At 35.7% G+C, this 27,015-nt stretch overlaps 3 protein-coding genes across 4 annotated transcripts; all 3 read right to left on the bottom strand.

The window, feature by feature from the left end:
* Positions 1–59: 59 nt before the first annotated feature.
* mcoln3a (mucolipin TRP cation channel 3a) lies at positions 60–8,687 on the bottom strand. 2 transcript variants are annotated; one of them, XM_079435982.1, is made up of 12 exons: positions 7,842–8,687; positions 7,249–7,413; positions 6,442–6,595; positions 6,143–6,224; positions 5,964–6,060; positions 5,250–5,349; positions 3,661–3,773; positions 2,608–2,757; positions 2,391–2,492; positions 2,095–2,217; positions 1,471–1,677; positions 60–1,089 (listed from the first exon to the last, which is right to left on the bottom strand). In XM_079435982.1, the coding sequence occupies exons 1-12, from the start codon at positions 8,055–8,057 to the stop codon at positions 943–945; spliced, it is 1,656 nt and encodes a 551-aa protein (XP_079292108.1). In that variant the 5' UTR covers positions 8,058–8,687; the 3' UTR covers positions 60–942. The 2 variants fall into 2 exon arrangements, with proteins under 2 accessions (XP_079292108.1, XP_079292109.1); XM_079435983.1 differs by having other exon boundaries at positions 3,661–3,770; positions 7,842–8,138.
* Positions 8,688–9,865: 1,178 nt separating this feature from the next.
* On the bottom strand, positions 9,866–14,218 carry bcl10 (BCL10 immune signaling adaptor). The gene is made up of 3 exons (XM_079435984.1): positions 13,924–14,218; positions 11,638–11,926; positions 9,866–11,397 (listed from the first exon to the last, which is right to left on the bottom strand). The coding sequence occupies exons 1-3, from the start codon at positions 13,972–13,974 to the stop codon at positions 10,988–10,990; spliced, it is 750 nt and encodes a 249-aa protein (XP_079292110.1). The 5' UTR covers positions 13,975–14,218; the 3' UTR covers positions 9,866–10,987.
* Positions 14,219–17,370: 3,152 nt separating this feature from the next.
* Positions 17,371–21,139, bottom strand: exosc4 (exosome component 4). Its single transcript, XM_079435985.1, has 3 exons — positions 20,901–21,139; positions 19,390–19,596; positions 17,371–18,088 (listed from the first exon to the last, which is right to left on the bottom strand). The coding sequence occupies exons 1-3, from the start codon at positions 21,069–21,071 to the stop codon at positions 17,729–17,731; spliced, it is 738 nt and encodes a 245-aa protein (XP_079292111.1). The 5' UTR covers positions 21,072–21,139; the 3' UTR covers positions 17,371–17,728.
* Positions 21,140–27,015: the final 5,876 nt, after the last annotated feature.

A 27,015-nucleotide genomic window follows, 5' to 3' on the forward strand; every position in this document is an offset into this window, starting at 1 on the left:
ACAACTAACTGAAAACACACAAAGAAACTTTATTAATTTCTCAATTTACTTGATTTTTTAAAATATTTATTTGTTATAACTTTTATTCTGGATGCGATTAATTGTTTGACAGCACACAAAAAAAACACACAACTAAATTAATAAATACACAATAGACAAAATAACCTCTCTCTCCATAAAAATTGTATGCACATTTTAATTCAACTTTATAACTTTTTATTAATCGCTTTGCTCCTAAATATTTAATGTTGTGTCATTAATACTGTTTCACCATGGCCTATAACATACGTTTAACCATGTTTTACAGCAAGTGACTGGTTATCTGCTGCTGACGTCAGGAACTCAAGACCAGAGTCTGAGCTGACAGAGAAACACGATCATTTTTGTTTTGTCAGTTTATTGACAAAATTGAATTGCTTTCTGAGTTTACGACTGTTTGCAGAAACCGTATGAACAGAAGAAAATGTCCTTATTCTCAATAAAAACTCAAACCACTATTTTTACACGTTTTTAATTGTGCTTTACGTATTTTATTTCATATGTAGCTTGATTTATTTATTTTAATTAATTTATTATTGTACACTTGCTATAACATATTATATGTTTCATCTTGCCAAGGGAACCATATATAATAAATTATATAATAATACATAAGTTAGTTGGATGCTACATCAGCCTTTATAGGAGCTGTATTTGGCTCCTCCCAGAATCATTCTTTCCTTTTCAATTCATTAGCTACATGCAATGTGTGCAGGCAGCACGTTAACACAACATGTGGCAATATTTTTCTCCTCTCTTTCAAAATATGCATGTTTTATTATTGGTATTAATTTTTTTTTCGTGCCGTCCATGATCCTGTAAGAAAAGACCTGCGGCCCATTTCTGGTCACGGCCCACCGATCGAGAGCCATTGCAATGCATGAGACGCTGAGCAATTCAGTTTCAGGTGCAATTCACACAAGGAGCACAAAGGCACCAAAAGGTGGAGGATTCCTTATCCACCATGTACTTTCCAGAGTTCGGTGGGTCTTTGCATTCAGCTATGAAAGCCTGCAGCTCTGATAGCGGCGCTCCATGCTTCTGATAGTGCTGCAGGTAAAGAGAGCAGAGTCATGATGTGTAATCATTCACTGTGCTTGCTAAGACACACGGCCAGTGTTTGGGACTGACAGCTGTATTCTGCTGCTGTGTGAACGAGGCCCATCACTATTACTCACTACTAGCCAAAGTATTAAACTTCAGCACATAACTTAATCACATCCTAGTAATCATGTATCAGTGTGTGAGCTCACCACAAAACCAACTGGCAATGTGCTAAAAACCACTTAGTTATCATAAAACCAAAGCATTGTGATGGCAAGCTTGCACAGGAAATCGAAACATCTACTTGCTATTTCTTGCACCACACACAGCTGCTGTTGTGGTGTATTATAGATGTGCTTTATGAGCAGCAGACTTTAATGGACTCACCTTGATGGTTTCATAGGTGTCTGTGATAAGGGCAATGAAGAGGCTCAGAATCATGAACGTAAAGAGCGGGACGAAGGTGTAGATATACATTCTGCTGAACATCCACACCAGATCATTCTTGTCTCGGATCTTGGTGAAGGTTGAATAAACTTCATCTCCGTTAATCATGGAAAAAAGGCAGTTAGCTACCATATTAAATGACCGAAACTGTGGAGAAATAAGCATTATCATCATTTTCTTCATAAAGAAGGAATGTATTTGTTTTATTTTATTTAAATGCTTAATTTATTAGGCTTAAAGCCACTTAATAAATGGGTAGCTTATATTAAATAGTCATACTCCATTAGTAAACAGCAGGTTAAGCCCTTTATTTGCACATTTGCATCAAAACAGTATTAACTGAATGACGCCATACTAATAATAAAAGAACAAAGAAAAAAATTATGTCCACTGCCCATGTATAGAATAATGACAACACTATACGTATACTGTGATTATATAAAGACAGGACATTATATAATAATGGAAGGAGTATAAGCAGAAGCATGTGCAACAAAACTTTTCCCAGTTCAAGCTGGCTTTGGTATATTATAGTTTTGAATATATATTTTAAATATTGCTCACATTTTCATGGTGTGGCCCCAAAACGATCCATCCGCAGAAGCAGTAGCTAAGAAAGATCATAACAGCGCAGAGGGAGAATCGAATGACGTTAGGAAGAGCAGCCTGCAGGGTGAGGATGAGGATCTGGAGACACAAGGAAAAAACACTCATCACTGTCTAATATTAATGACTAAATCCACTGAAATCCACTAAAAAAGGCAGAAAAGGTCATGCTTTGTTTTAATGCCACTTACATTTTTTTTTTAATGTGGCTTAATGTCTAAACACCAAAAAAACGGAATAAATGAGTGACTCACATAATATTTCTGAAAGAAACTCAGGTAACGCATTACTCCAATCCACACGAGCATTGTTGCTGTGCCCAGTAAAATACTGCACACATCATAATTGGTCAGTTCCTGAAAACAAGACAATTACTGAACATTAGTGGATGCATTTACACTATTGTGCCTGTCAGCTCATATGATGAACAGAAACAGTGACTTCTTTCCTTTTAAAGCCTCTCTTGCTCACCTTGCTCTGAATGCATATTTTGAGAACTGATCCTGCAATAGTCAGCGTGTCACTGATGATGACGAGAATGTACCAGCCGTTGATGAACTCCAGTCTCTCAGACCAGCAAACTCTTTTACTGTGGTAAATGGATGCGAATGTGATGTACTCCTGATGAGAAAGCACATGCATATGACATGTTAATAGCAGGTATTTATTGTTTTTTAAAGTATGAAATTACTCATTTAATGTTTACGATATATACAGGGCTGTGCTGCAGTCATTTTGGATAAAATATGTCATTTGGGAAACACTTTATGGACCAACTCTCACTATTAATTAGCTGCTTATTAGCAAGCATATTACTGGCATATTGGCTGTTTATTAGTGTTTATAAAGCACATATTAATGTCTTATTCTGCATGACCATATTGTAGATCCCTACACAAACAACCCCAAACCTTACTACTAATAAGCAGCAAATTAAGAGATTGAGGCAAAAGTCACAATTAATTGTTAGTTATTAGTGATAATTAGTCCCCAAACTAAAGTGTGACGCAGAATATGGTTGTAAAGTCTTTTCCATAACCTACTGACTTTAATTTCTTAATTTTATGACTTTATTCCTTCAATATTTCACAACATTACCATTTTATTATTGTGTACCTAAACATAGAATAGAATAGAGCCATGCTTTTTTGGGCTTGTAATTGTAGAGCTACACTTAAAGGGATAGTTTAGCAAAAAATGAGAATTTGCTGTTAATTTACTGCAATGTTCAGTTTCTTGTGCAGACCAACCGTTTCACTGTTTAAGACTTCAATATATTGTCAGGAGCCACGGGGATTAATTGAGTGTTTTCTGCATGTGCTTTTTTGAGTCTCAAAGTGCCGGTAGCCATTGACTTGCATTTTATGAATCACCAATGAACACGGTCTCAGCCAGAAATCTTCTTTTACTGTTCTACTGAAGAAAAAAAGTACATCTCAAATGGCCCAACGATGAGTAAATTAACAGCAACTTTTCGTTTTTGGATGAACTATCCTTTTAGTGGGACGGCCATATCAGACTTACAAACTGCAAGAGCATGCCGTTGTAGACTGAGCGCGTGCAGAGGATGAGCGAGAGCAAACAGGAGCAGATCACCACACAGTCGAACAGAACGATGAGCTGATAGTGAAGGTCTGCTGGAACAAACACGGAAAAACACACTTTCAGACATGTTCTCACATACTATTAGTTAGTTGTTACATGGACAGCACAGGTAAATCAGTGACTAGAAATGTATTTATCATCCTCATTTTTATTTGTTCATAACTGATCCCATGAACATGTTGGGGGGCTGGATGGCATGTGTAGTGGAAGACACACAGATGGTCCAGCTGAGGTATCGAATGAAGCTACAGAGGCCCTAGAAAGAAATAGTTTCTATGATGTGTCACCGCACAACCTGCACATCCCATAGATTATTTGTTATTAATACCATATGTAAATATACTGTATATTTGACATGGCAGTGGGTTATCTCGTTGATAGTACACCTGTTAACAATCATTGATATAATATGCCTATAATGCATCCTTAAAAACATTAAACATCTCAGTAGTTCAAACACCATAATAAACTACCTTTATATAGCCCTATTAATAAATTCACATTAAAACACTGGTGATCTGAGAGAGCTTATTAAATAACTTTATATGCATCTTTCACAACATATTTTGCCTATGTCACCATGCATCTGTGATTTTCTTTCGTAAAATTATATATATATATATATAGTATATGTGTGTGTGTTTGCTTGTTAGTTATTTTAAAAGGGCTTTGATGTTCAAACATAAGTAACACTGTAAGAGCATTACTAAATAAGTAAACCTAAAAATGTACATTCTGTTCGTATATTCTGTAAATTATTATTTTTCTTTTCTGCATTTCACCTCTGCTATAGTTTAAATAAGCCTGGCATTGCATAATAACTATTGCTGGCTCTGTGACAGATTGTTTCTGTTCCTAGATTCTTCCACGCTGACGGCCGTGCTCTAGAGTTGGAGCGTATCTCCTGTCGAAGAGCATCTCTAGACATTATGAACCATATGACTAGTAAGTAATACCTCAAACATACACTGCCTAAAGTTTAAGGGTCAGATTTGTCATGTATTTGAAAGAAGTCTTTTATGCTCACCACTGCTGCATTTATTTGATTAAAACACAGTAAAACAGTAATATTGTGAAATTACCATTTTTTTTCATAACTGTTTCAGTATGTTTTAAAAAGTGATCAAAGCTGAATTTTCAGCATCATTATGCCTGTCTTCAGTGTCACATGATCCTTCAGAAATCATGCTGTGATTCAGTCAGAGAAGTTTGTTTTTCAAGGCACTTATTATAAAAAATTACCAGCACACAACTATTGATCTTGCCACAACGTCGCAGTTACGAACTGGCAACGTCACAAAGTTAAGTCGTGGAGACGTATATGCACCTTTCACTTTCACCTTTCACGTATTTTTGTTAGCTGGGTTTTGTGTGAGGGGTAGGAAAATGCAGTTTGTACAATATAAAAACCATTACAACTGTGGAGAGTCCCTGTAAAACACGGAAACCCTGTGTGTGTGTGTGGGGGGGGGGGGGGGGTCCTATATATATAGACTATCACAACTTACTTGAGCCAGAAACATTCCAGTCCTTGCAGACTTTTATCTCAACATCACTGTTTAGAGATATCTTGATTTTTCCGCTGTGTCCATGGTTGTCAAACTTGATCTGTAATCAAACGCAGCAGATTACCCACTTTATCAAATTAACTTTAACCTGTCCAAAGGGAATTCCAGCTCTGACTCAGACATCCTCTGGTTGACACCGAGAAATACAGAACTTGAGAGCTCATGTCAAAACAGCATGAAATCAAGGAACAAAATGATTGACATGGAAGAAATGAAAACTACAAAGAAGGAGAAGAGGGAAATGTCTAGTCTTCATGTGACAAACCTCTATTAACCAATCCTGGAAACTGTGGTTATGGCATGGACTTTTGGAAATGTGCTTTTTGAAACCTAAAGCAGAAGCAGCTTTTGATGTTAAGCAAACAGAGAATCAAGAGTTTCACGACAGTTGCACTTTAGACTTTCTACTATCTAAGTAACTTTGTACACTACATGTCGACTAACTCTCATTAGAGTATTAGTAGACTGTTAGGTTAGGTTTAAGGTTTGTAGAATAGCATACTTGGAAAGTTACTTAAAGTCAGTATATGTGTGTTGTTGGACCATCAAGATAAAGTGTTGGCAGACAACCAACTAATGACTGCTGGTTGACATGCAAACATGCAAAACAAAGTGTTATCTTAAAGACATGCATGTGTGAAATTTGACACTTACATTAATGGTAAAGTCATAGCAGTCCGGTAACTCCTTATGACGTACTGTTTGAAGGTTGATAGCCTTGACTTTGAGATAGATGTTTACTGCTAACAACCTGCAAAAGAACCAAAAATAAGGCGCAAACTGAATTCAATTAAACTGATCAATGATTTCAAAGACAAATGTAGCGTACACACCTTTGAAAATCTAAAGTCAGGTTCATGTCATTTTCCAAATCATTCTTGTTGTAGAGTGAAATGGGGCAAATAGAAACACATTCTGCAAATTAAATAAATAAACAACAAACAAAAGCTATAAATCCAGAGAAAAAACATTTTGATAACTTCTCTCACATACAGCCTTTGGTTTTTCATCTTAATGTGACGGTGGATGATTGCTATTTAGAAAATTGTGTGCAATAACTGTATCGCTTCTGTCATCCTCACCACAGTAATTAGGCTATATAGCTGTATTATTATGACAGATGATGTTGTACCTGTCTCTACATGTGGATCAATATCAAAAGTCTCATTGGCTGGTAAAACGCTTGCATGTCGATATAACTCTTGACAGATGGAAAGAGGAGTGAACACGTCATCAATCCTCTCAAACGCGTGATTATCAACCGTCAGGTTTGGTAGGTGTAGATACTAAAATGAATCAGATGCAAACAATAAAAGAGATTAAATCACGCCACCTTTATGAAATATTTACTCAAATGAAACCCAGCCGTATATAGGGCTTGATTTGCTAATTTACATGCATTTCGTGATTAATATTTAGCAAACTCCACAGGTCTGTGTAAAACTTAAATTAGAGAACAATGTTATCCAGCATGATTTCAGCAAATTCCAACATTCGTAGGAGATGAGGCGTTGAAGTAAAAACTTCATTTAAAAACTGCATGTTGTGTTTACTTGTGTTATCTTTGATTAATTTTTAAATTTGTTTGATCTGAAACATTAAAGTGTGACAAACATGCAAAAAAATAAAAAATCAGGAAGGGGGCCAACACTTTTTCACACCACTGTATTTATATATATATATATATATATATATATATATATATATATATATATATATATATATTGTCTTTAGATACAAGCCAAAATGTTACATTAAGTAACATTTTGGCTTGTATCTAAATAAAATAAATTAAGTTTATGGTTTTATATTAAATAATCTTTTTTCTTCTTATTAAATCTAAAACCAAACCATAATTATTATTTTTTTTTACATAAATTATGTTTTTTTTTGTCCAAAGTATGCCTCTTGTTGTCAGTGTGTAATCCAAAGCACTTACCCTATTGATTATGTACATGATGTGGTCATGAACCTCGTGTCTTGTGTACAAGGCAAAGTCTTTATTTCTGTCCTGGTAATTTTTCAGGAAAATGTTTTTGAAAGCGATGATATTTTCCTCTTTGAAGGTGACCATCATCTCGTTGCTCAATCCAAAAGAAACTAACTGTGGAACAAATACAACATGCAGGCAGATGATAATGAATTTTATAATCAATATCATCAAGAACTGCTTATACTAACAAACTGACAGTAAACGAAGTGTGAAATTGAGCTTGTTTAAAATGCTTTGAAATAAGACACATGGACACGGTCATATTTCCAGTTTTACGAAACAATTGAAATTTAAGGATGGTGAGACACACGAGAAACTAATACATTTTAAGTGTAAGGCACTCAAGATTTTCAATGGTTATTGAATAAAAAGTAATCTGTGTAACTTAAAAGATTCTCCTGATGTGGCAGACTACAACTAACAGACTACTAAAAAAATTGATTACTTATGAGTAAATATTTATAATAACATGGATTTCAGCATTAAACTAATTTATATTGACCATTCAAAATGCAGTAGTTCTGGAGTAAATCACATACCTGAAAGGTAATAATGGCAATCTTGAGTATCTGCAGCAACATGTTCCATGGCTTACGACCTCTGGCTCTGTACTTCTGGCATGGACTCATGAAGAAATATTTCAGTTTTCTCCTGAAGTTTTCCACAGACTGAGGGTCCATGTGTGATTTAGCTGTCCTGTGGCATGCTGGGTGATTATTTGGACCACCAGACAAAACAATCTGTCCGTCAGACATTGTGCCAGCTCACTCTGAAATCAGCAGGACGGACTGACTCGGCACTTAACACAGACTGGGTTTTTCCATGTTTGAGGAACTGAAGCTGTTATATCGTGTTTGCAAACTGGAAGAACCAGAGCTCATTTTCAAGTTGAAGTGCTGCTAAAAGTTCTATCAGATAATTTCACATGTTTTAAATCGCTCCAATGCTCATATGCAGATAAAACATTTCTGAGCAGGTTGTGCAGCATTCACTGCATTTGTCTGCCACTATTTGTGGGTGTGGATGTAAAGTATATATAAAAAATGCCGCAGTAACTACATGATGTATCATCTTTAAATAAGAGGTAAATAATTATCTTTAACATATTTGAATACATTTTGTAATAATGAGTGGAGTCAACCAAGCCGGGAAAAGGGCTTTATAATAATACTTTATAATAGTTTATAATAGGAATTAAGTGGTCTCTTCTTCACTCCAGTTGACGTGTTTTCACTCATCATTTGACATTTTCCCCCCAAACACAAAAACGAGTGTTTACACACAGGGTTTCTGTCACTGTTCAAAGCATGCTAGCATCTAGCCGCAACCAAAGGCATTGAAAATGTCTAAAAACTGTAATTCTAAAAATCGTTCTAAAAACGGTAACATTATCCAACTTTTTCTTCAACGCGGAAGTAAGCCTATGGATGAGACTTCCGGTAACTAATGAGAAAGAATAACAACATGCAGTAACCGGTAAAACTTTTTGCACTACAAACCAGTGTGTTCATAATTATTAATATAATACATTAAAATAATATGGTAAGACACACCCATTTTCAATATCAAGCAGCAAACGAACAGTTTCGTACAGCTAAAAAATAGCTGGACACGGATGAGACCGGAAGCTAGACCTATAGAACATCACAATGGCTCATTTTTACGGGAAGTAAAAGGTGGATAAAACAGCATTATTTCACACTGCTCAAGTTTGGCACAGTAATACAGTGTGGAACTTAAAAGCTGATCCAGCTCCCCGTTTCTGAATTACAAGTGTGAAACGTGCCTTTAACCGGGGTTAAACGCGGCAGGACGATAACCTCGGGTTAAATGCAGTGTGAAAAGCCCTAACGAGTTCCTGTATCATTTTAAACTTGCTTTTGAATTCATCAGTGAAACATGTTGTTTTTCAAACATAATACTGACTGAAATGTCACAAGCGTGGCAGTCCATAAAAAGTTCTTTCTTCTTTTATTGTAGGAAACTTTTAAGGTGTTTTAACACATTTAACAAATTTGAGCATTTGTGTTAAACAAGTGCACAAATAAAACTTTGTTTAGCTGATACATTCATGTGACTATCAGTATGAAACATGAGATTTAGCCTATATAATGTCTTTGAGTAAACTTTGTTAGCAGTGAGTGCTCTGACAGCATATGCACAAGGGACACATATTTAAAAGTTAAAATTAAAATAATTATTCACTCAACCTCTTTTTTATAAAACAAAATGAAGTATAGCATAATCTTCTTTGTAGAGTGGATGACTAGTGAACAGTGACCTAAATTTCAATAGTTTCCGCACACAAAGCTTCATTAGGCTTGATGTGTAATGCATTAATGCAATCATATGGACTATTTTTAAGCTATTCTTATCCCTTTTTGAACTCCATAAAAATAGTTTTTTTGTTTTTTTGTAACCGACTTAAGTTACAGCCAGTCTTAAAGAAAACATATAGGCTATAGATGACTAAATTGCAAGACTAGTCTACACATTTTACGCAGTTGGACACAGGTCTTCCTCCACTTTCACTTTATGGAAGAGATTTCAGGATTTCCAGAAGTCAGACAAGTTATATAATTTATTAGTTGAGTAGACAAAATTAACAAAATGCTCAAAGTTAAGCAATAACCAGCTTTTATCATTATTTCAAGGATCCTCAGTAATGCACTGTAAAACTGATCCATAGAATGTTACAATTGCACTCAGTTTATTTGGGTAGATTTAATCCCATGTAAAATCCAGCCAAAACTACACATACTTTAACAGCACACTACTTAAAGTCTAACATTTGTCAATAAGTTACACACCTGTTTACATGTAAGAGTGAGTAATAGGAACTTTTGACTTTTACTGTAGGCTTAAAACAGTTTCTGTAGTCAGCATAGCAAATGTTTGCAGTGAGCAACTCTACACTGATGTTATCATTATTGCTCATTGAGTGGAACATCATACTATAAACCTTAAATCATGGATCCACCCACAACTTAACCACGAGCTTTACTCTTCAGAACAATGGTAACCACAAAAACACAATATAGAAACTCTTTAAATGTCAGCATAACAGCATTAAACACCAACAGGTTTTTCCTTTTACTCAGAATAACACATTTTACTCTCCTATCAAATAAACAAGATTTACTGTCCTGATCCAGCCCTATGCAAAACATGCAGGGAACTAAAAATCCACTGCCCAGTTTGAGTTAATGCTAAAAAAAATAGTAAGAAAAAGCAAAAACACTTTACTTGAAGCCTTATTTTTAATGCATTAATTATGCCTTGTAATGCACTTTATAATGCATTGTATGATCTCATTAATAATTGTAACCAGTTATAATACAATGCTTTTCTATTCGTTGTTACAGTATAACACATGACGCACAAGCCTTCAAATATTATAATGCATTTTAACTTAACATATATTTATTTACATTATGAATACCTTTTTAATGCATTATAAATAAAGGCATTAAGTAAAGTGTTAACTAAATGAAGTAAAATTCAGTTCTACATGACTGGATACATTTAAAGTAAGTAGAAACAAAATGTTCAGCATAAACTCATTTTAATTAAGCAAATGTAACAAGCAGAAAAACAGTGAGACAGTGCTGGTGAGTATTATTTTGGAGAATGTTCTGCATCTCACACATTGAAGGAATGCAGGTGATTGTGTCGAAAGCTTGAGCTACGCCATGGTAGACATCAGAGACAAAGAACGTGAGCGCAGCGGCTGGAAATTAGCATCCCCGCTACTTCCTGAACTTCCACAAACAGCAGCATCTATATCCTGAACGTCCATATCAGGCTCCTCGGGTAGCGCTGGAGCTCCAGGGTCTCCAGGTTTAGGCAGGCTTGATGAGACGGTGGAGGACACATTCATGCTCCCAGCGCCTCCGCAGATCGACAGAGCCTCGTTCCCTCGACCCGAGCCATAACGCAGGTTAAAGGATCCCGTAGCGACAGAAGATGACGGGCTTCGTTCTCCTTCTGGATGATAGCATATAGTGGAGTACTTGTCATAGTCCGAGTCCATTTTGGAGAAGTCATTGGTTGCTCCTTTTGTGCTTGAATAACCTGAATTTGCAGAGGACCCTGCTGCAATTCATGAAAATATTAAGAAAACACTGATCAGAAGAAAACAAGAAACTAATTACAAACACTTTATAAATTACTCTCATCAAACCATTAAACAACTTTTTTATTAACCACAGTCTCCAGATGTTGAAAGCTTTGGGAGACAAGGGTGATATATTGTTATACTCATTATTGTAATTTAAAAAAATTATATTATGGATTTCATAATATAACCCCTTTAATAAACATGTTATTTTTTACCTTTTAAAGCTTCCAGTCGTTCATTTTTCACGCGCTGCACCTCATCAGTGATCTTTGCGATGATGAAGTTGAGCGTTCGGCCCCATTTGATGGACTCGATAAGCATGTCTAAACCCTGTGGGTTTTCTGCGAGGATGTCCAGCAGCTTGCTAGTGCGTTTCCCTCTCGTGGTTCTGCAGCTGATCTCCTCTGTATCCTCTCTGGTCAGGATTTTCTTCGAGCGCAAGTAATCAAAGTGCCGCTCTGCGATGATCTTATCCACCAGGTATGGTCGTAACCTGTCTATGGCCTATGATGAAAAAGACACACGAAGACAAAATATTTAGTGGTGAGCAGTTTTTTCTTTGTTTTTTATTCCACCATCCACTACAGGATGAAAAAAAATTAAAAATGTTTTTTCTAGCAATGCTGAGTTTATATCGCGCAAGAAAAAAAGTCCAAATTTGCAAGGCATCAACTCACAATTGCAGTCGTAATAAACTGGTAATTCTGAGAAGAAAAGTCTGAATTGTGAAATATCAAGTCAGTATTGTGAAAAACAAAGTTCAGCTTTTGAGATATAAACTCAGATTTGAGAGAAACAAGGTCTGAATTTTGAGATACAGTATACAGGTACATCTAAAAAAATTTGAATGTCATGAAAAAGGTCAATATTTGTTGTCACTCATTTCAGAAAGTGAAGCCCATATATTATATAGATTCATTACACAGTGAAATATTTCAAGCCTTTATTTCTTGAAATTTTGATGATTATGGCTTACAGATGAAAACCAAAAGTTCTGTGTCTCAGAAAATTAGAATATTACATAAGATCAATAAAAAAAGGATATTTTAAACAGAAATGTCAGGCTTCTGAGAAGTATGCTCATTTCTATGCACTCAATACTTGGTTGGGCCTCTGGCGCTGTGGCACTGCTCAGGTGTAATGGAAGCCCAGGTTGCTTTGATAGCGGCCTTCAGGTCATCTGCATTGTTGGGTCTGGTGTCTCATCTTCCTCTTGACAATAGCCCATAGATTCTCTATGGGGTTCAGGTCAGGTGAGTTTGCTGGCCAATCAAGCACAGTAACACCATGGTCATTGAACCAGCTTTTGGTACCTTTGGCAGTGTGGGCAGGTGCCAAGTCCTGCTGGAAAATGAAATCAGCATCTCCATAAAGCTTGTCAGCAGAAGGAAGCATGAAGTGCTCTAAAATTTCCTGGTAGATGGCTGTGTTGACTGTGGACTTCAGAAAACACAGTGGACCAACACCAGCAGATGACATGGCAGCCCAAATCATCACTGACTGTGGAAACTTCACACTGGACTTCAAGCAACATGGATTCTGTGCCTCTCCACTCTTCCTCCAGACTCTGGGACCGTGATTTCCAAATGAAATACAAAATGTACTTTTATCTGAAAAGAGGACTTTGGAGCACTGAGCAACAGTCCAGTTCTTTTTCTCCACAGCCCAGGTAAGATGCTTCTGACGTTGTCTCTGGTTCAGAAGTGGCTTGGTAGCTCTTTTCCTGAAGACGTCTGAGCGTGGAGACTCTTGATGCACTGACTCCAGCTTCAGTCCACTCCTTGTGAAGCTCTCACAAGTGTTTGAATCAGCTTTGCTTGACAGTTTTCTCAAGCTTGCGGTCATCCCTGTTGCTTGTGCACCTTTTCCTACCAAAATTCTTCCTTCCAGTCAACTTTGCATTTAATATGCTTTGATACAGCACTCTGTAAACAGCCACACCTTTCAGTAATGACCCTCTGTGACTTACACTCTTTGTGGAGGACGTCAATGTTCATCTTCTGGATCATTGCCAAGTCAGCAGTCTTCTCCATTATTGTGGTTTCAAAGAACAAGAGATACCCAGAATGTATACTGTAGGGATGGTCATTAATTGAAACGCAAATGTAAATATTCTAATATTTTGACATACCGTTTTTTGACTTTCATGAGCTGTAAGCTCTAATCATGAAATATATGAAAGTTTCACTTTTTGAAATAAGTTACAAGAAAAAAATGAACTTTTTCACGATATTCTAATTTTTTGAGATGTACCTGTAAACTCCAGAAATTCCAGAAACAGATTCTGCGGTAAGTGGTGTATAAAAACGTCCGAGAAGTCATTGAATGATTGTCATTAGTCTTTTTGCCACATTTATCGGTTCGGTCGTGTTTATCAGCGGATCAATAGAGAACTGGCCCCGCTTTCACTTCCAGCTCAATCCAGCGCAGCACCTGGCAAACCCACTAACATGTTCACATCTCTGATCTGTTTAACCCACTTTCATACTCAAGATACTTACTTCCTTCTTTATATCGGCCATTTCGTCCTCCGTCAGGTGAGTAACATCCATGCTGTTGTCTGCTTTTCACCTTTTTTGAGTTTTCAACTAGTTTCGGTAAAAAATCTGACTACGAACTCAACATTAAAGACGGGAAACGCATGAAAAGGCTAGACTTTTTGAACACGCGATGGCGAAGCTTGAACTGTTTTTTTGACCGTACTATCTAATAGTTCTCTTAAAGTAAAGGGGAACTACCGGATCTCAGACTTCCTGATTTGATGCACGCACAGGCGCACGCGCGTCATCACCGGGCAGCGCTTTATGGAGGAGTAACTTACACGTGAACTGCAGCATAAGTTATGCACGGTTTATTCCGCAACATTTCACCGAGCTGAATAAAAGGACTCACCCAGAACTGTTCATAGGTCAGTGTGCAACCTTGGGTGTTTTTTTTTGTACATCATGAATCATATGAAGACTCATTTGATGATTTTTCTGACACTTCTGAATGTTCTTCTGATAATTCGATCTGTTCTTTTTATGCCGTATTTCAGGATTCATTATTTATTTACATACTTGGAATATGGCAAATAGGTTGCATGCATGTCTTTGTTACAGTGTAATTATTAAATTAAGTACTGAGCAACACGTGCTTACTATATAGGGTTAGATGCTTATAATTATGCATATTGTTATTACTATAATAATACTAATAAAGTAGCAGACCAAAACTTTCTAAAGATTCAGTCGTGGGGTAACAATGTCTTTATCATTTACACAGACTGTTCACTCGCTCTTTCAAGATGTTCATATACAGAAAATATACATTGCTATTAAAATTGCTTAATTTATTTTTAAATAATTCAGCATAGGTGTTGCAATGCTTTCTTTAAATTATAATTGCACTTTAATAAATTATTTTTATTTGAATTAAGCATAGCATTAAGCGTTTATGCAAATGTGATGCAGAAGTTCAGATATGACGCAATGTAAAAAATCAATTATAAACAAACGGAAGGTTGCAAGAGGACAATGGGCTCCCCCTGCTGGGCTGTGATTCATTGCAATGTCTCTTTTTTTACCTTCATCATCATCATCATCTCACAGGCTGCTGTTGTAACTCATTTAATGTCTCTTGTGGTAGTGTTGGGGTACATTTACCAAACACTCGTTGCATTATTTTATCATTCCTTGCAATTTTCTGATTTGTTTTATTTTGGCACTGGATAGTGAAGATTTCATTATTATGGCAGAAATGTTTAAGTAGGCCTACATCTGCAAATATTCAAGGAGTTTTATCCAAGTGTGGTTAAATAGGATACTTACAGATTAGCACCTTATTGTTACATGCATTAACTTTTTTGGTAACACTTTATTTTAAGGTGTCCTTATTACATGTACTTGCTATTATAATAACAATAAATTATGCATAGTTACATGCAAGTAACCCAAAGCCAAACCCTAATCCTAACCACGTAGTAAGTACATGTAGTTAACTAATATTACTCAGTACTTAAATGTATAATTACACAAATTAAATGGGAACTGGGACATTCTTAAAGGGTTAGTTCACCCAAAAATGAAAAGTGAGTAATTACTCACCCTCATGTCGTTCCAAACCCGTAAGACCTTTATTCATCTTCAGAACACAAATTAAGATATTTCTGATGAAATCCGAGAGCTCTCAGATCCTTCATAGACAGCAACACAACTGAAATGTTCCCAGACCCAGAAACGTAGCAAGGACTATCAGTAAAATAGTCCATTTGACATCATTTTGACAATTTTACAAGGCTATGAGAATACTTTTTTTGTGTGCAAAGAAAACAAAAATAACAAATGACATGCTTTATATTAGCTTTTCATTGCTGCACTAAACAGATCTAGAATGTTTTTGCTTAGATATTTGAGTAAACATGCACATAATTGAATCTGCAGCTACCTATGTTAACAAATAAATTGTATTTCAATAATCACTTAGATAGGGCTTTTCAGACTTTTTTGTCTGCCAAACTCCTTTGGCCTAAATGAATTAAGCAAAAATTTTAAAAATGTAATGGCACATTTGCATGTTTATTTCAAAAACATTTTTTTTTTTTTTTTAAATCTGAATAATTTTAAACAGCTAATTTTATTAGAGATAAAATGGCATGAAAATTTCATATGATTATTGAGACCAAAATAATCAGTTATCAATATTATCATGGTAATGTGCTGGACATGTTCAAGTACTACTCATACACGCAGTGAAATTATATTAAAAAACAACAGATTTTAAACAAATAAAAAATACTGGTTGGGTGACTTACAACATGTTATTTACTAACATGTACTATACTATGTGTTCAAATGAATTTTGACAAAAGTTTTATAAAATAATAAACCTCACTTTTGCTCCATAAACAATTCTACATGGGCTACTTTAGTACTGAAGTGTTCAGATTTTTAGAAAGCACATTAGTTTGTTTTTCATCTAACGGTTTTACAACAAAATGTTGGTCCTGTTTTCTCATTGGTCTGAACAAAAACAGCAGACAGGCTGAATAAGTGTAAATCCACTCTCTGACAGCAGGTGGCGCTTATGGAGCATCAGAAATAGAGCTGTTTCCATGGTAACTGCTGTAAACAAACCAGCTGCGCATTTCCAAAGACTATAGACTTTTTTCCTGAGTAAAGGTCATTGCACACTTAGTCCGAAATTTTTGCATGCGTTTTTCCGTTTCCCCCATCCTTTCCTATCAAAATGCATGCTATGGATGCGAAAACGCAGAAAATCGAACCTGATCCGAATTTTTTTTTGACGGACGAAAGTTTCGGACACAACGTGAGGTCGTATTTATTTTTTAACGTGCAAAAATTTCGTACTCAGTGTGCTATGACCGTAACCGATGAGCGGCGCCATGACGGATTCTAACTTCCGTTTGGGTGCAAAAAAAAAAAAAGATTGATTGAATTGAAACTGTTTCAGTATAACTAGGAGGGGAGGGTTAAGCTGTGCTGTTGTAGGCTGCCACAGTAACGGTAATAAGCTAAGGAATTCCTTTAAAAGTACTTGTTTTGCGTACCAGAAAATCTGTCATGTCCGGTGCTGTATACATGGCTTGCAGCGCTCAAGTTAAAATACAGTGTTAAATAATAAAATGTTAAAATGTTTGCTCTTATCATTCTGTGGTCAAAATCCCGTCAACTTCGCCCCGATCGGGAGCTGTATGTGCGCTCATCTGTTTTCAATGCAGCTTACCTCGCGTCGCTTCATGTCATCTCCGGTCCTTTACTGCAAAAAGACGGTCATTGCGACACTCTAAAGTGATGAAACTATGGCGCCGCATGATCGAGTGAAATGACTTGTCTTAAAGGGACTTTGGCATTTCAACCTTAGATTTTAAAATTATTTATTTAAATTGTATTTATAAAATATTTAATTTTATTATTTAATTACATTTCATTTAATTAATAGTTTGATATACCATTATTAGGACGTGTTTATTCACTATGTTTTTTGCACATAAAATACTGGCAATACAAAATAGATGTGGAATAAATGTTTATAATCTATTAGTGGGGAAACAAAAATGATAAGTGTACAAAGGTACACAAAAGGAAAAATTGTCGTCACCTGCTTAGAAACATACCAAAACCTTTTTATGAAAATCTTTCAAAATGGAGATCTTTATTATTACAAAACAGTTTTTTGTAGACATCATATATGGCGTTTCATCTGTCAAATCTGTCACTTTAGCCAAATGTAGGCTTCATTCTACAATGATAACAGTCCGTTTCAGGGAGTTAACAGGACGTTTTACCATCACAGCTGCTCTCCTCCTCAATCTCTGGTCAGAACTGAAACCTCTTCTAGATGCTGACGCACAACGCCATCCAGGACTTTGCTGAGACCTTTACATGCCGTCATGGCTGCCTCTATTAAAGCGTCCAAGTGGTCCTGGTGGAGCCGGGCGTCCATCTGCAGCAGGGCGATGTTTCCACTGCGGGGGAGCAGGGCCAGCGCCAGAGACGTTCCTCCTCCGCTCTCCTCTGCGTGACACAGATCGGCCAGCGGTGTGTCCTCCACAAAGCCGGCAGTGCAGGCGCACACATAGTCACGCATGGGAATGCCAGCGTCCACCAGAGCCAGAGTCGCAGCATTCACACAAGCGCTGTAGTTCCCACCATCTGCCTGCAGAATCTACAGCACAGGACGAGAGACGGGGGTTGTGGATATTATAGACAATAAAATGTGAATAAGATCTGAACTTTGTATTTTAAGTGACTCTGGAAAGAGAGCAGCTGCTAAAATCTACAGGAAGAAATTTCTTTGCAATCTTTTACAAGTTGTGTTTGATTAGTCATTCATCTTTTAAAAAAAACAAATGTGACCCTGGAGCACAAAACCAGTCTAAAGTCGCTGGGGTATATTTGTAGCAATAGCCAAAAATACATTGTATGGGTCAAAATGATCCATTTTTCTTTTATGCCAAAAATCATTAGGACATTAAGTAAAGATCATGTTCCATGAAGATATTTTGTGAATTCCCTACCGTAAATATATCAAAACTTCATTTTTGATTAGTAACATGCATTGCTAAGGACTTAATTTGGACATCTTTTTTGCACCGTCAGATTCCAGATTTTCAAATAGTTGTATCTCGGCCAAATATTGTACTATCCTAACAAACCATACATTAATGGAAAGCTTATTTATTTCAGCTTTCAGATGATGCATGAATCTCAATTACGAAAATTGACCCTTATGACAGGTTTTGTGGTCCAGGGTCACAAATGTAACAAAATAAATAATTTGGAAGATACTCTCTAGGATATAGGCCTACACAAACCAACCAGTGCTACTGTAGTTAATGGGAGGTGAATAAAGGTATTAAAAATCAATAAAGACTCTGCAAATAGTCTCTGGATAAATTGTAGAAACCACAGTGGGTCAGTTCTTAAAGGAAAAAACTTGTACTCTGTATTAAGCCTTTACATTTTTTTATCATCATTATTTTGGCTGTATTAATGCAAACAGCATAAATTGTGAAATGTGCATTTTTTAAATTGAAATTCTAATATTTCACCCTCATTTCCTTTAAGAATCTATTTTACTATAGGTGCAAAAATAGTTAGGAAAAATGCACAAGAAATGACAATGCATCTAAATTCATGTTGTTGCTAATCACTGACATATCCAAGACTATAATAACTCCCAAAAATGCTTGGCATGGAGCATATGGAAAAAAAAAAAATTGCGTTTTTCATAAAAAACAACAGTGACATTATGTAAACAAACTGACATTTAAAGGGTTAAAATCCTGAAAATTAATGAATTTTAGGTACAGGACTGATGTTTGCGCACAAAAAATATTAAATAAAATATAAAATATGTCAGTGAAAGCAGAAAAAAATCCTAATATATAATACTTTTATAACTACAGGTTAGCACACACAATTAGAACGTCTAATTTACGTTTAGTTTAAGTTGAGTGCTCTTACCTTGACGTAGATGTCGATTTGTGATCGTGGGTAGAGCTCGGTGAGCACCGCAGCTTCAAAGGTCTGTTTGAGATGAAGGCTCATCTCGCTGGACTTGCGGTCTCCGTGTGGACGTCTCTTCCTCTCCGCCGTGCTGAACGTGGCCATGCTGTACTGACAGTTAATGACCGCACGATCGTGCAGAGATTTACTGCGAGAGCCTCGCGTCTGCAGGGAGCCAGAGAGATCAAATGTGAGGACAGTATGGATAAATGACCCAAACAGCAGGTTTCTTCATTTGTTTTTGAGTAGCTGCTGACACATTGTCATCATGGATAATACTGAAAATGAGAAAGACTTGTAACAAGAAATTACAAAAACATCTAAATAGTAAACCCAATAACTGTGACGGTGCATTCGAGGAGCTTTGAATCTTGTTGCAGTAGTTGATCAAATCCTTGAATCTTCAAAAAGTTCTCCCATCATAACTAATAACCAGGACTCTCCTGATCGATCAATATGCAAGGTGACCAGATTTATGAAGTGGAAACTGAGGACATTTATTTTTTATGAATTAAAAAGCAAAGGTGTCCCTGCAGCACAAAAGCAGTCATCAGTAGCACAGGTATATTTGTAGCAATAGCCAACAATACATTGTATGGGTCAAAATTATACATTTCTTTTATGCCAAAAATCATTAGGATATTAAGATCATGTTCCATGAAGATATTTTGAAAATTTCCTACCATAAATATATCAAAACTTCATTTTTGATTATTAATATGCATTGCTAAGAACTTCATTTGAACAACTTTAAAGGAGATTTTCTCAATATTTAGATTTTTTTGCACCCTCAGATTCCAGATTTTCTAATAGTTGCATCTCAGCCATATATTGTCCTATCATAACAAACCATACATCAATGGAAATATTATTTATTCAGCTTTCAGATGATCTATTAATCCCACTTTTAAAAAAAATTGACACTTAAGTCTGGTTTTGTGGTGCAGGATCATAAATTGCAATCATTGAAAATACCAGATTCGAGCAGTATTATAACAAGATTATGAGTTTACAAAACATTACAAGCTAAAGAAATATAAGAACATATAAATAAAACTGTATTTAAATGTGTTAACATGTTCTAATACCGTCATTTTCACAAATATTTAATAGTATTGTATGCAACAATTAAAACTTTTTAAACGTTATTTTATGTTTGTGCTTTAGAAAATGAAAATTTACTCAAACTAATTATGCCAATTTTGCATTTTAGCCTCATTTTGAGCACAGCATTGTATCTGCTTTCAGCAGATGTAACATTAATTGTTGAAAATGTAATTGTATAGTTTTAGTTGTTTTTTTAATGCATCGCCCGGATGGCGACGTGTATTTGTTAATTAATTTACAATTGTGTTCAAAACAATGCTGTTCAGGTCCTGCTATATAAAACAAAAGACACTGTTTAAATGATATACATGGTGATATACTGGTCTATGTGCCAGACATGATGCGCTGATGTAAGGCCTGACCTCATGCGGTCCGTACACCACGGCCAGTGCTTTAGTGTTGCCCTGCTCCAGGTACGCGGATCCGTCCGCCTGCGCGAACACACTCATGCGGGCCTGCACCTTGCGCAGCTCGGACGCTTTCCGTCCATCGAGCCGGTATCCCTGATCCGACAGCAACTCGAGCCCCGCCATTGAACACTGCTCATTCAGTTAAACACACGCGTTGGCTTCTTCACTGATCTTCTTCTGTTGTTGATCTCAGTCTCGGAGTTGTAAATGCCTCCACCTGCTGGACTATTGCAGGTTAGTATTGAAGTCTTTTCTCGGGATATTTGATGCATATGTTGCATATTGATGGTGCACTACCGCTCTCTACTGAGCTGGAGCGTGAAACAGATGCCTACAAAAAAAAAATCGTTTCTAACTTCCTTTTTAAGACCATGCATCTCCTATGGCTATTTTTTTTTAGTCTGCAATGTTGTTTTTTTTATTGCAACAAGCCATGCAATGCATCTAAAATTTTTGTAATTACCACAGACTTTATTTCAGGTATTAAAAAGAACAATAACAACAACACTGACTTCAGGACGATGGAGCTAGAAGTGTGCTCTGTTGAGTTTATAGGACCTGTGTTTTTAATATAAGAAAATTTGATCTGTTAGTGGGTGAAAACCACTCCTGTATAGTGATACAAATCTGAATTATTTGACACTTAAGTGATATTACACAGGCTCTTCTTTTGCATACTGTTATATCCATATTAGTTTAATTATATGACTTGGATAAAAACAAGAAGAAAAACCTCCCTGTAGAGGAAAACACAGTCCAGGAAGACCATATGGCACATAGAAACAAACATGAGACAAGCCATGTGCTCACACCAAACATGCCTATACAAGAACACATGGCCAATGAAAACAACCACAAGCCATGAGCTCCACAAAAACAACACACAATACTGTACAAGAGCACATGGTGAGAGAACAAGGTAAAAAGCCATGTGCTCACAGCAAAACATATTTCCACAAAACCAGGGTCAATTTTTTTCATCTGAATAAATAATCTTTCCATTGATGTATGGTATGGTTTTATAGGACAATATTTGGCTGAGATACAACCAGTGGGGTGCGGTGGTATCTTAAAATGAGGAGGCAGATATGTATATATTATATATAAGAAAATAAAGTGTTTACACTTGTGCAAATAGCTATTCTGTACAGCTAGATTTTCTGTTATCTTTACTACTTGCAAACAGTGGCAATTATCTGCACCTCAGTATTGTAGAAACAGTATGCAGTATTAATATGTTGAGTGTAAATTATCATTTTAAGTCCAATTATTAAAAGGATGTTACCTTATTGGGACAATAAATCCCTCCCTACACCTACCCTAACCCTACCAGATGATTTAAGTTCAGTTTTTAGATGAATTCCTTCATTATTAAGCCTCCGCTGTAATTTTATCTGCAGGTGTCACTGTTGGACAGTTATTTTATAAATACTAGTGACTTTATTTACTCATATTTAGTCATATTTGCACTGTTTTATTTTTGTAATATCGATTATTTTCTCATCCAATTGTGAGGAAACGCCCCTGGATGCAACTATTTGAAAATCTGGAATCTGAGGGAGCAAAAAAAAAGAAAAAAAAAGAGAAAATCACCTTTAAAGTTGTCCAAATGAAGTTCTTAGCAATGCATATTACTAATCAAAAATGAAGTTTTGATATATTTATGGTAGGAAATTTACAAAATATCTTCATGGAACATGATCTTTAATTAATATCCTAATGATTTTTGACATTTTTGGCTATTACTACAAATATACCCCAGCGACTTAAGACTGGTTTTGTGCTCCAGAGTCATATTTCTGTTTTACAAAACATATTTGTATGGCATCAATTCTCGATTAAGCATGTGTCCAACCATTTCATTTCATTCTTTATTGTTGATGCAATGATTCCTATTAAAAGTCAAGTATTGCTTAGCATCTTTCAGGTTTCTATCAGATATTTCAGAAAATTCTATTAATCCTCTTCGTCCCATGAAAGACATAAGGCCGGTCTATCAGATACGATCGTGGACAATTTGCTTTCATGATCTCTTGATCTTTATGATGTTGGAGTAGCTGAGTTTTAATTATGAGGTACGTCTTTCAGAGGAGACAGAAGACGCTGTGGGATCCATGAGCAAATTAGTTTAATGTGGCAAGACTGGGGTCTGAAAACCAGTGAGGATCAAAACCAAAACAAACTGCTCATACAACAGTCCAAATCACGAGAATCAGAAATCCAAATAAACAGACAATATCCAGTAACAATATGAAACTCTCAGATCTGCAGTCCAGAGAAAGGCAAGAGTGAGTGAATCAGAGAGTCTGTTTATCCGGCTTGTAATGGCGAATGAATGAATTTCAAGCGTGAGGGAAGCAGGAAATCAAAACTCTGCGGAGAGCTCTCTCGTGTGGGAATAATGCATTTCATTTTCCTCGACGAATCAGCCACACACATTCACTATAAACTATACAATTAGATACTTGTTCTCTCTTGTATGACTGCTTCCTCTGTGATTTGTATCTCTTTAATAATGCAAACTAATGTAAAGTTTGGACGTTGCCTTAAAATATCCTCCTTATAAACAAGGTTAAGGAAATCTCATTCAAAATAATTCATCCTACCAGACAATTTCTACAAAATTTAAATTGTAAAAATGTCCTATTTGTTTTGGTCCTATACCAAGATGCCCAGTGTCTTTTGGAAAAATATTTATTGCCAACAATATTTTAAAGGCATTTCATTTATCCTATAAATTATCATATAAATCTAATCATTACAATTTATCCTGGTTTCATTATTCATTAAATTTTTGTGTAAATTCCATATGCATAAATGCAAATTTATAAGTTTTTTTTAAGTACTTGAGAAAATGTTCAAATGTGCATAGATGCACATATGTCAAAATATAAAAACAGTAAAGCAACTATAACAGGTGCAATATGCTTTTTAACATTTTTTATATGAAAATAATGCTTAATGGTGCTTAATCCCCCATGTGCATTTTTATATAGGCCTAATAATTATATTATAATGTGTTATATACATTTTAAATCATTCTATTTAATACAACTAATGTGCCATTTCTTTTATTAATTTATTTTTATTTTTTTATTGATTTTTTTCTTTTGCTTTTTGCTTTTATTTCTGCTGTGCTATGATGCATGTGAAATGTTTCCTTGATGTAATATGTGATTTGTTCTTGTACATGCTATTTGTTTATAATACAGCATTTGTAAAAAAAAAAAAAAAAAGGTTATATGTTGTTATTGAACCGACAATCTGATTTTAAGGTGTATTCTTAAGTTCTCTCAGGAAGTAAGAACATTTGAAACTGAATTCCTGCACTTGAACGAATGGGTTTCTCTAAGCTAACGGGAGATTAGCAAACTAAAATGACACTTTTAAAAGTTAAAGTGTCAGTTTTGAAAATTGTCCCTCAAAACATTTGCATAAACACAATAAAATGGCTCATTGCGCTGGGATGTGGAGCACAGCTGCAGGCCATGGAGATGGTGACCAAAACACAATAATTGTGAGTCAAATTTTTCTTGACACTGATCCTGTCTTGTATGGGGACTGTCCCGGATTGTGAGGCGTCCCTGGCAGCTTGTTCCTGTCCTTCCGTATCGTTACACGTCTGCATGCTGTATAATTTCCAGGAAGCCTCATGCCACACCAGCAGCCGCTGTATTGTTCGCCGTGACATAATCTATTTGTCAGCATCCACTCCTCAATCTCTGCGCTGCGTTTCAACCTGACATCGCTTACTAGCTAAATCTGCCAAACGGTCAGGATTCATGTAAATACAGCAGTCAATAGTGTGATTGTTGCGGGCAGTACACAAATATACACAAAATACAAAAACCAAATAAACAGAGGGATGTAAGCAAGATGCTAAACCAAATGACCACAGCAAGGATGTCACAAAATATACTATCTCCCATTTACTGAGATTAGCATCAAGTGTTCTGTCAAGCTTGTTTGAGCGACTCTATAAGTCACCGCTACATGAATGTCTTTCTCACTACTGACAGAAACTATCCGCTTTTAAGGCGCCATTTTGTGACAGACTTCTTCCAACCAAAAATGTTGTTATGATTTACATATAAACATGCAGAAGAAACACAGACAGCATCAAGACAACTAGCAGAGAAAATGTGTGGGAGAAGTAAACAGAAGGCAGTTTGTACAAAGACAAAAAAAAAAAAAAACATAATAAAAGTGCATTTTAAAAATTATCTAAAAAAAAAAAGTGGAAGAAACATATTGTATCTTTTTTCTTCTAATGGCATCAACATTTGAATCTATTTTTGTTTAAAACAGCAAATGAGGAGTATAAGTGCACGTACGGTTTTACTTGAATTATAATGACTGATAATGTTCATTTGTTTGTTTGTTGTTATTAAAATTAAATTTTTACTTTTATTTGTAAATCATATTGAACAAGCCTATTAATCACCTCCTATATGTGATAAACTTAATAGTTTGGAATTAGCAAGATTTTTGTTTCTTTGTTTTTGAAAGAAGATGCTTATGTTAGGTCTATATAAACCTTATTGATTTGTGAAAAAGTGCTACTTGTTTCATTATAAGTTCGATTTTTAAATGATGAAAGCTGGACCTGCTCCATATAAATCTGCAGTGTTTAGTGTGCTAGTAAGCAGGATTCTGCACATAAAGCGGTTTAGTGATTACAGATAACTATAGATTCCAGTCCCTGGAGCACATTCATTTACAACCGGAGGCTTGGGATCACGCTTGGACTGCTAAATGTAGTGAAAATGTGCTTTTAAATGGGTCATGAATTGTGAAATCTAATTTTCCCTGATTTTATGAAATATAATAGATACTCTGTGTTGCTTATGATGCATTTAGGTTAGATCCTAGGCTTATTCCCGGTTCATCCCTGTCTAAGAGTGTCAGACCCGACTCTGTTCTTGGGTCCCTGGACGTCTTATGAAAGTGTGTTTTAGGAAAGGCAGTAAGGTGGATTTGTGGCTGTGCTGATGCCTTACACACACTGCCAGTAATTTAGTATTCTGTGACTGGGAATCTCCTCCACCTGCAGCATTACTCCAGCCAGGACACAGATGAAGTCACAGGTAGCCTAAAAAGTACTTTGATTATGAGTACTTATTATTTATTTATTAAAGATAAGCTTTTTACATTACAGTAAGTTATTTAAACCAGTCTGGGAAACCTAATGTCATTGTTTTATCATGCGATCGATTTTCATATTTTCAGAGTGAATGTCTGGGATATAATCTACACGAGTGGAATTTATATACAGTACATGGAATTTGAGGAAACTTCCATCCATTTATCATCCAACTTGTGAACTGCTTGAAACAACCATGTCATTTATTTAACCTATTTTGTTTTTAAATATATATATATATATATATATATATATATATATTGGTTTAATCCAAAACCATGATTTAAACTTGTTTTGCTCAGTGCGTCTAAAAACAAATAACAGTCATTCAGAAAGAAACATCTTTGCTTAAATAGTATTTTTGATTGTGTGTTGATGTGAAGAACACATACTGGCTTTACTGGCTGCAGAAACTATTGTGGGTTTTATTGATTTTTCAGTTTTTCATTTAATTTAATTTATATTATAACACACACACACACACACACATATAGACACACAGTGCCCTCCACTAATATTGGCACCCTTGGTGGCGGCTGTGAGAATAAATCTGCATCGTTGACCTTTTTGATCTTTCATTAAAAAATTCACAAAAATTCTAACCTTTCAATGAAGTAAAACAATTGAAAGTGGGGAGAAAATCTCATGATGAAATAAATGTTTTTCTCCAATGCATGTTTGCCATATTGCCACCCCTACAAATTCTTATAAGTAAAATATCTCTGAAGTATATTCCCATTCATATTCCCATTTTTTAGCACACCAGGGTGACTAGGAGCATGAAATTGAACAAAAAGGCCAAATTCAATTAATCATCCATCACAAGGAGTAAAACGTAAAAATATAGTTCTGATGTGCAGAACAAGATTGTTGAGCTTCACAAAATAGAAAGTGGCTGTAAGAAAAGAGTTAGAGCAGTGAAAA

Source organism: Barbus barbus, assembly GCF_936440315.1.
Source record: "Barbus barbus genome assembly, chromosome: 15".
Classification (NCBI taxonomy): domain Eukaryota; kingdom Metazoa; phylum Chordata; class Actinopteri; order Cypriniformes; family Cyprinidae; genus Barbus; species Barbus barbus.

Excerpts from the sequence above, each read along its gene's own strand:
- mcoln3a (XM_079435982.1), bottom strand. The coding sequence starts at position 8,057 with ATGTCTGACGGACAGATTGTTTTGTCTGGTGGTCCAAATAATCACCCA. Across the intron at positions 6,596-7,248 it reads TCATGTACATAATCAATAGG|TATCTACACCTACCAAACCT; the intron begins GTAAGTGCTTTG and ends GATTCATTTTAG. Across the intron at positions 1,678-2,094 it reads TGGGGCCACACCATGAAAAT|TTTCGGTCATTTAATATGGT; the intron begins GTGAGCAATATT and ends ATTTCTCCACAG.
- bcl10 (XM_079435984.1), bottom strand. The coding sequence starts at position 13,974 with ATGGATGTTACTCACCTGACGGAGGACGAAATGGCCGATATAAAGAAG. Across the intron at positions 11,927-13,923 it reads TGGCCGATATAAAGAAGGAA|GCCATAGACAGGTTACGACC; the intron begins GTAAGTATCTTG and ends TTTTCATCATAG. Across the intron at positions 11,398-11,637 it reads ACGACTGGAAGCTTTAAAAG|CAGGGTCCTCTGCAAATTCA; the intron begins GTAAAAAATAAC and ends CATGAATTGCAG.
- exosc4 (XM_079435985.1), bottom strand. The coding sequence starts at position 21,071 with ATGGCGGGGCTCGAGTTGCTGTCGGATCAGGGATACCGGCTCGATGGA. Across the intron at positions 19,597-20,900 it reads TGGTGTACGGACCGCATGAG|ACGCGAGGCTCTCGCAGTAA; the intron begins GTCAGGCCTTAC and ends GGCTCCCTGCAG. Across the intron at positions 18,089-19,389 it reads AAATCGACATCTACGTCAAG|ATTCTGCAGGCAGATGGTGG; the intron begins GTAAGAGCACTC and ends CCTGTGCTGTAG.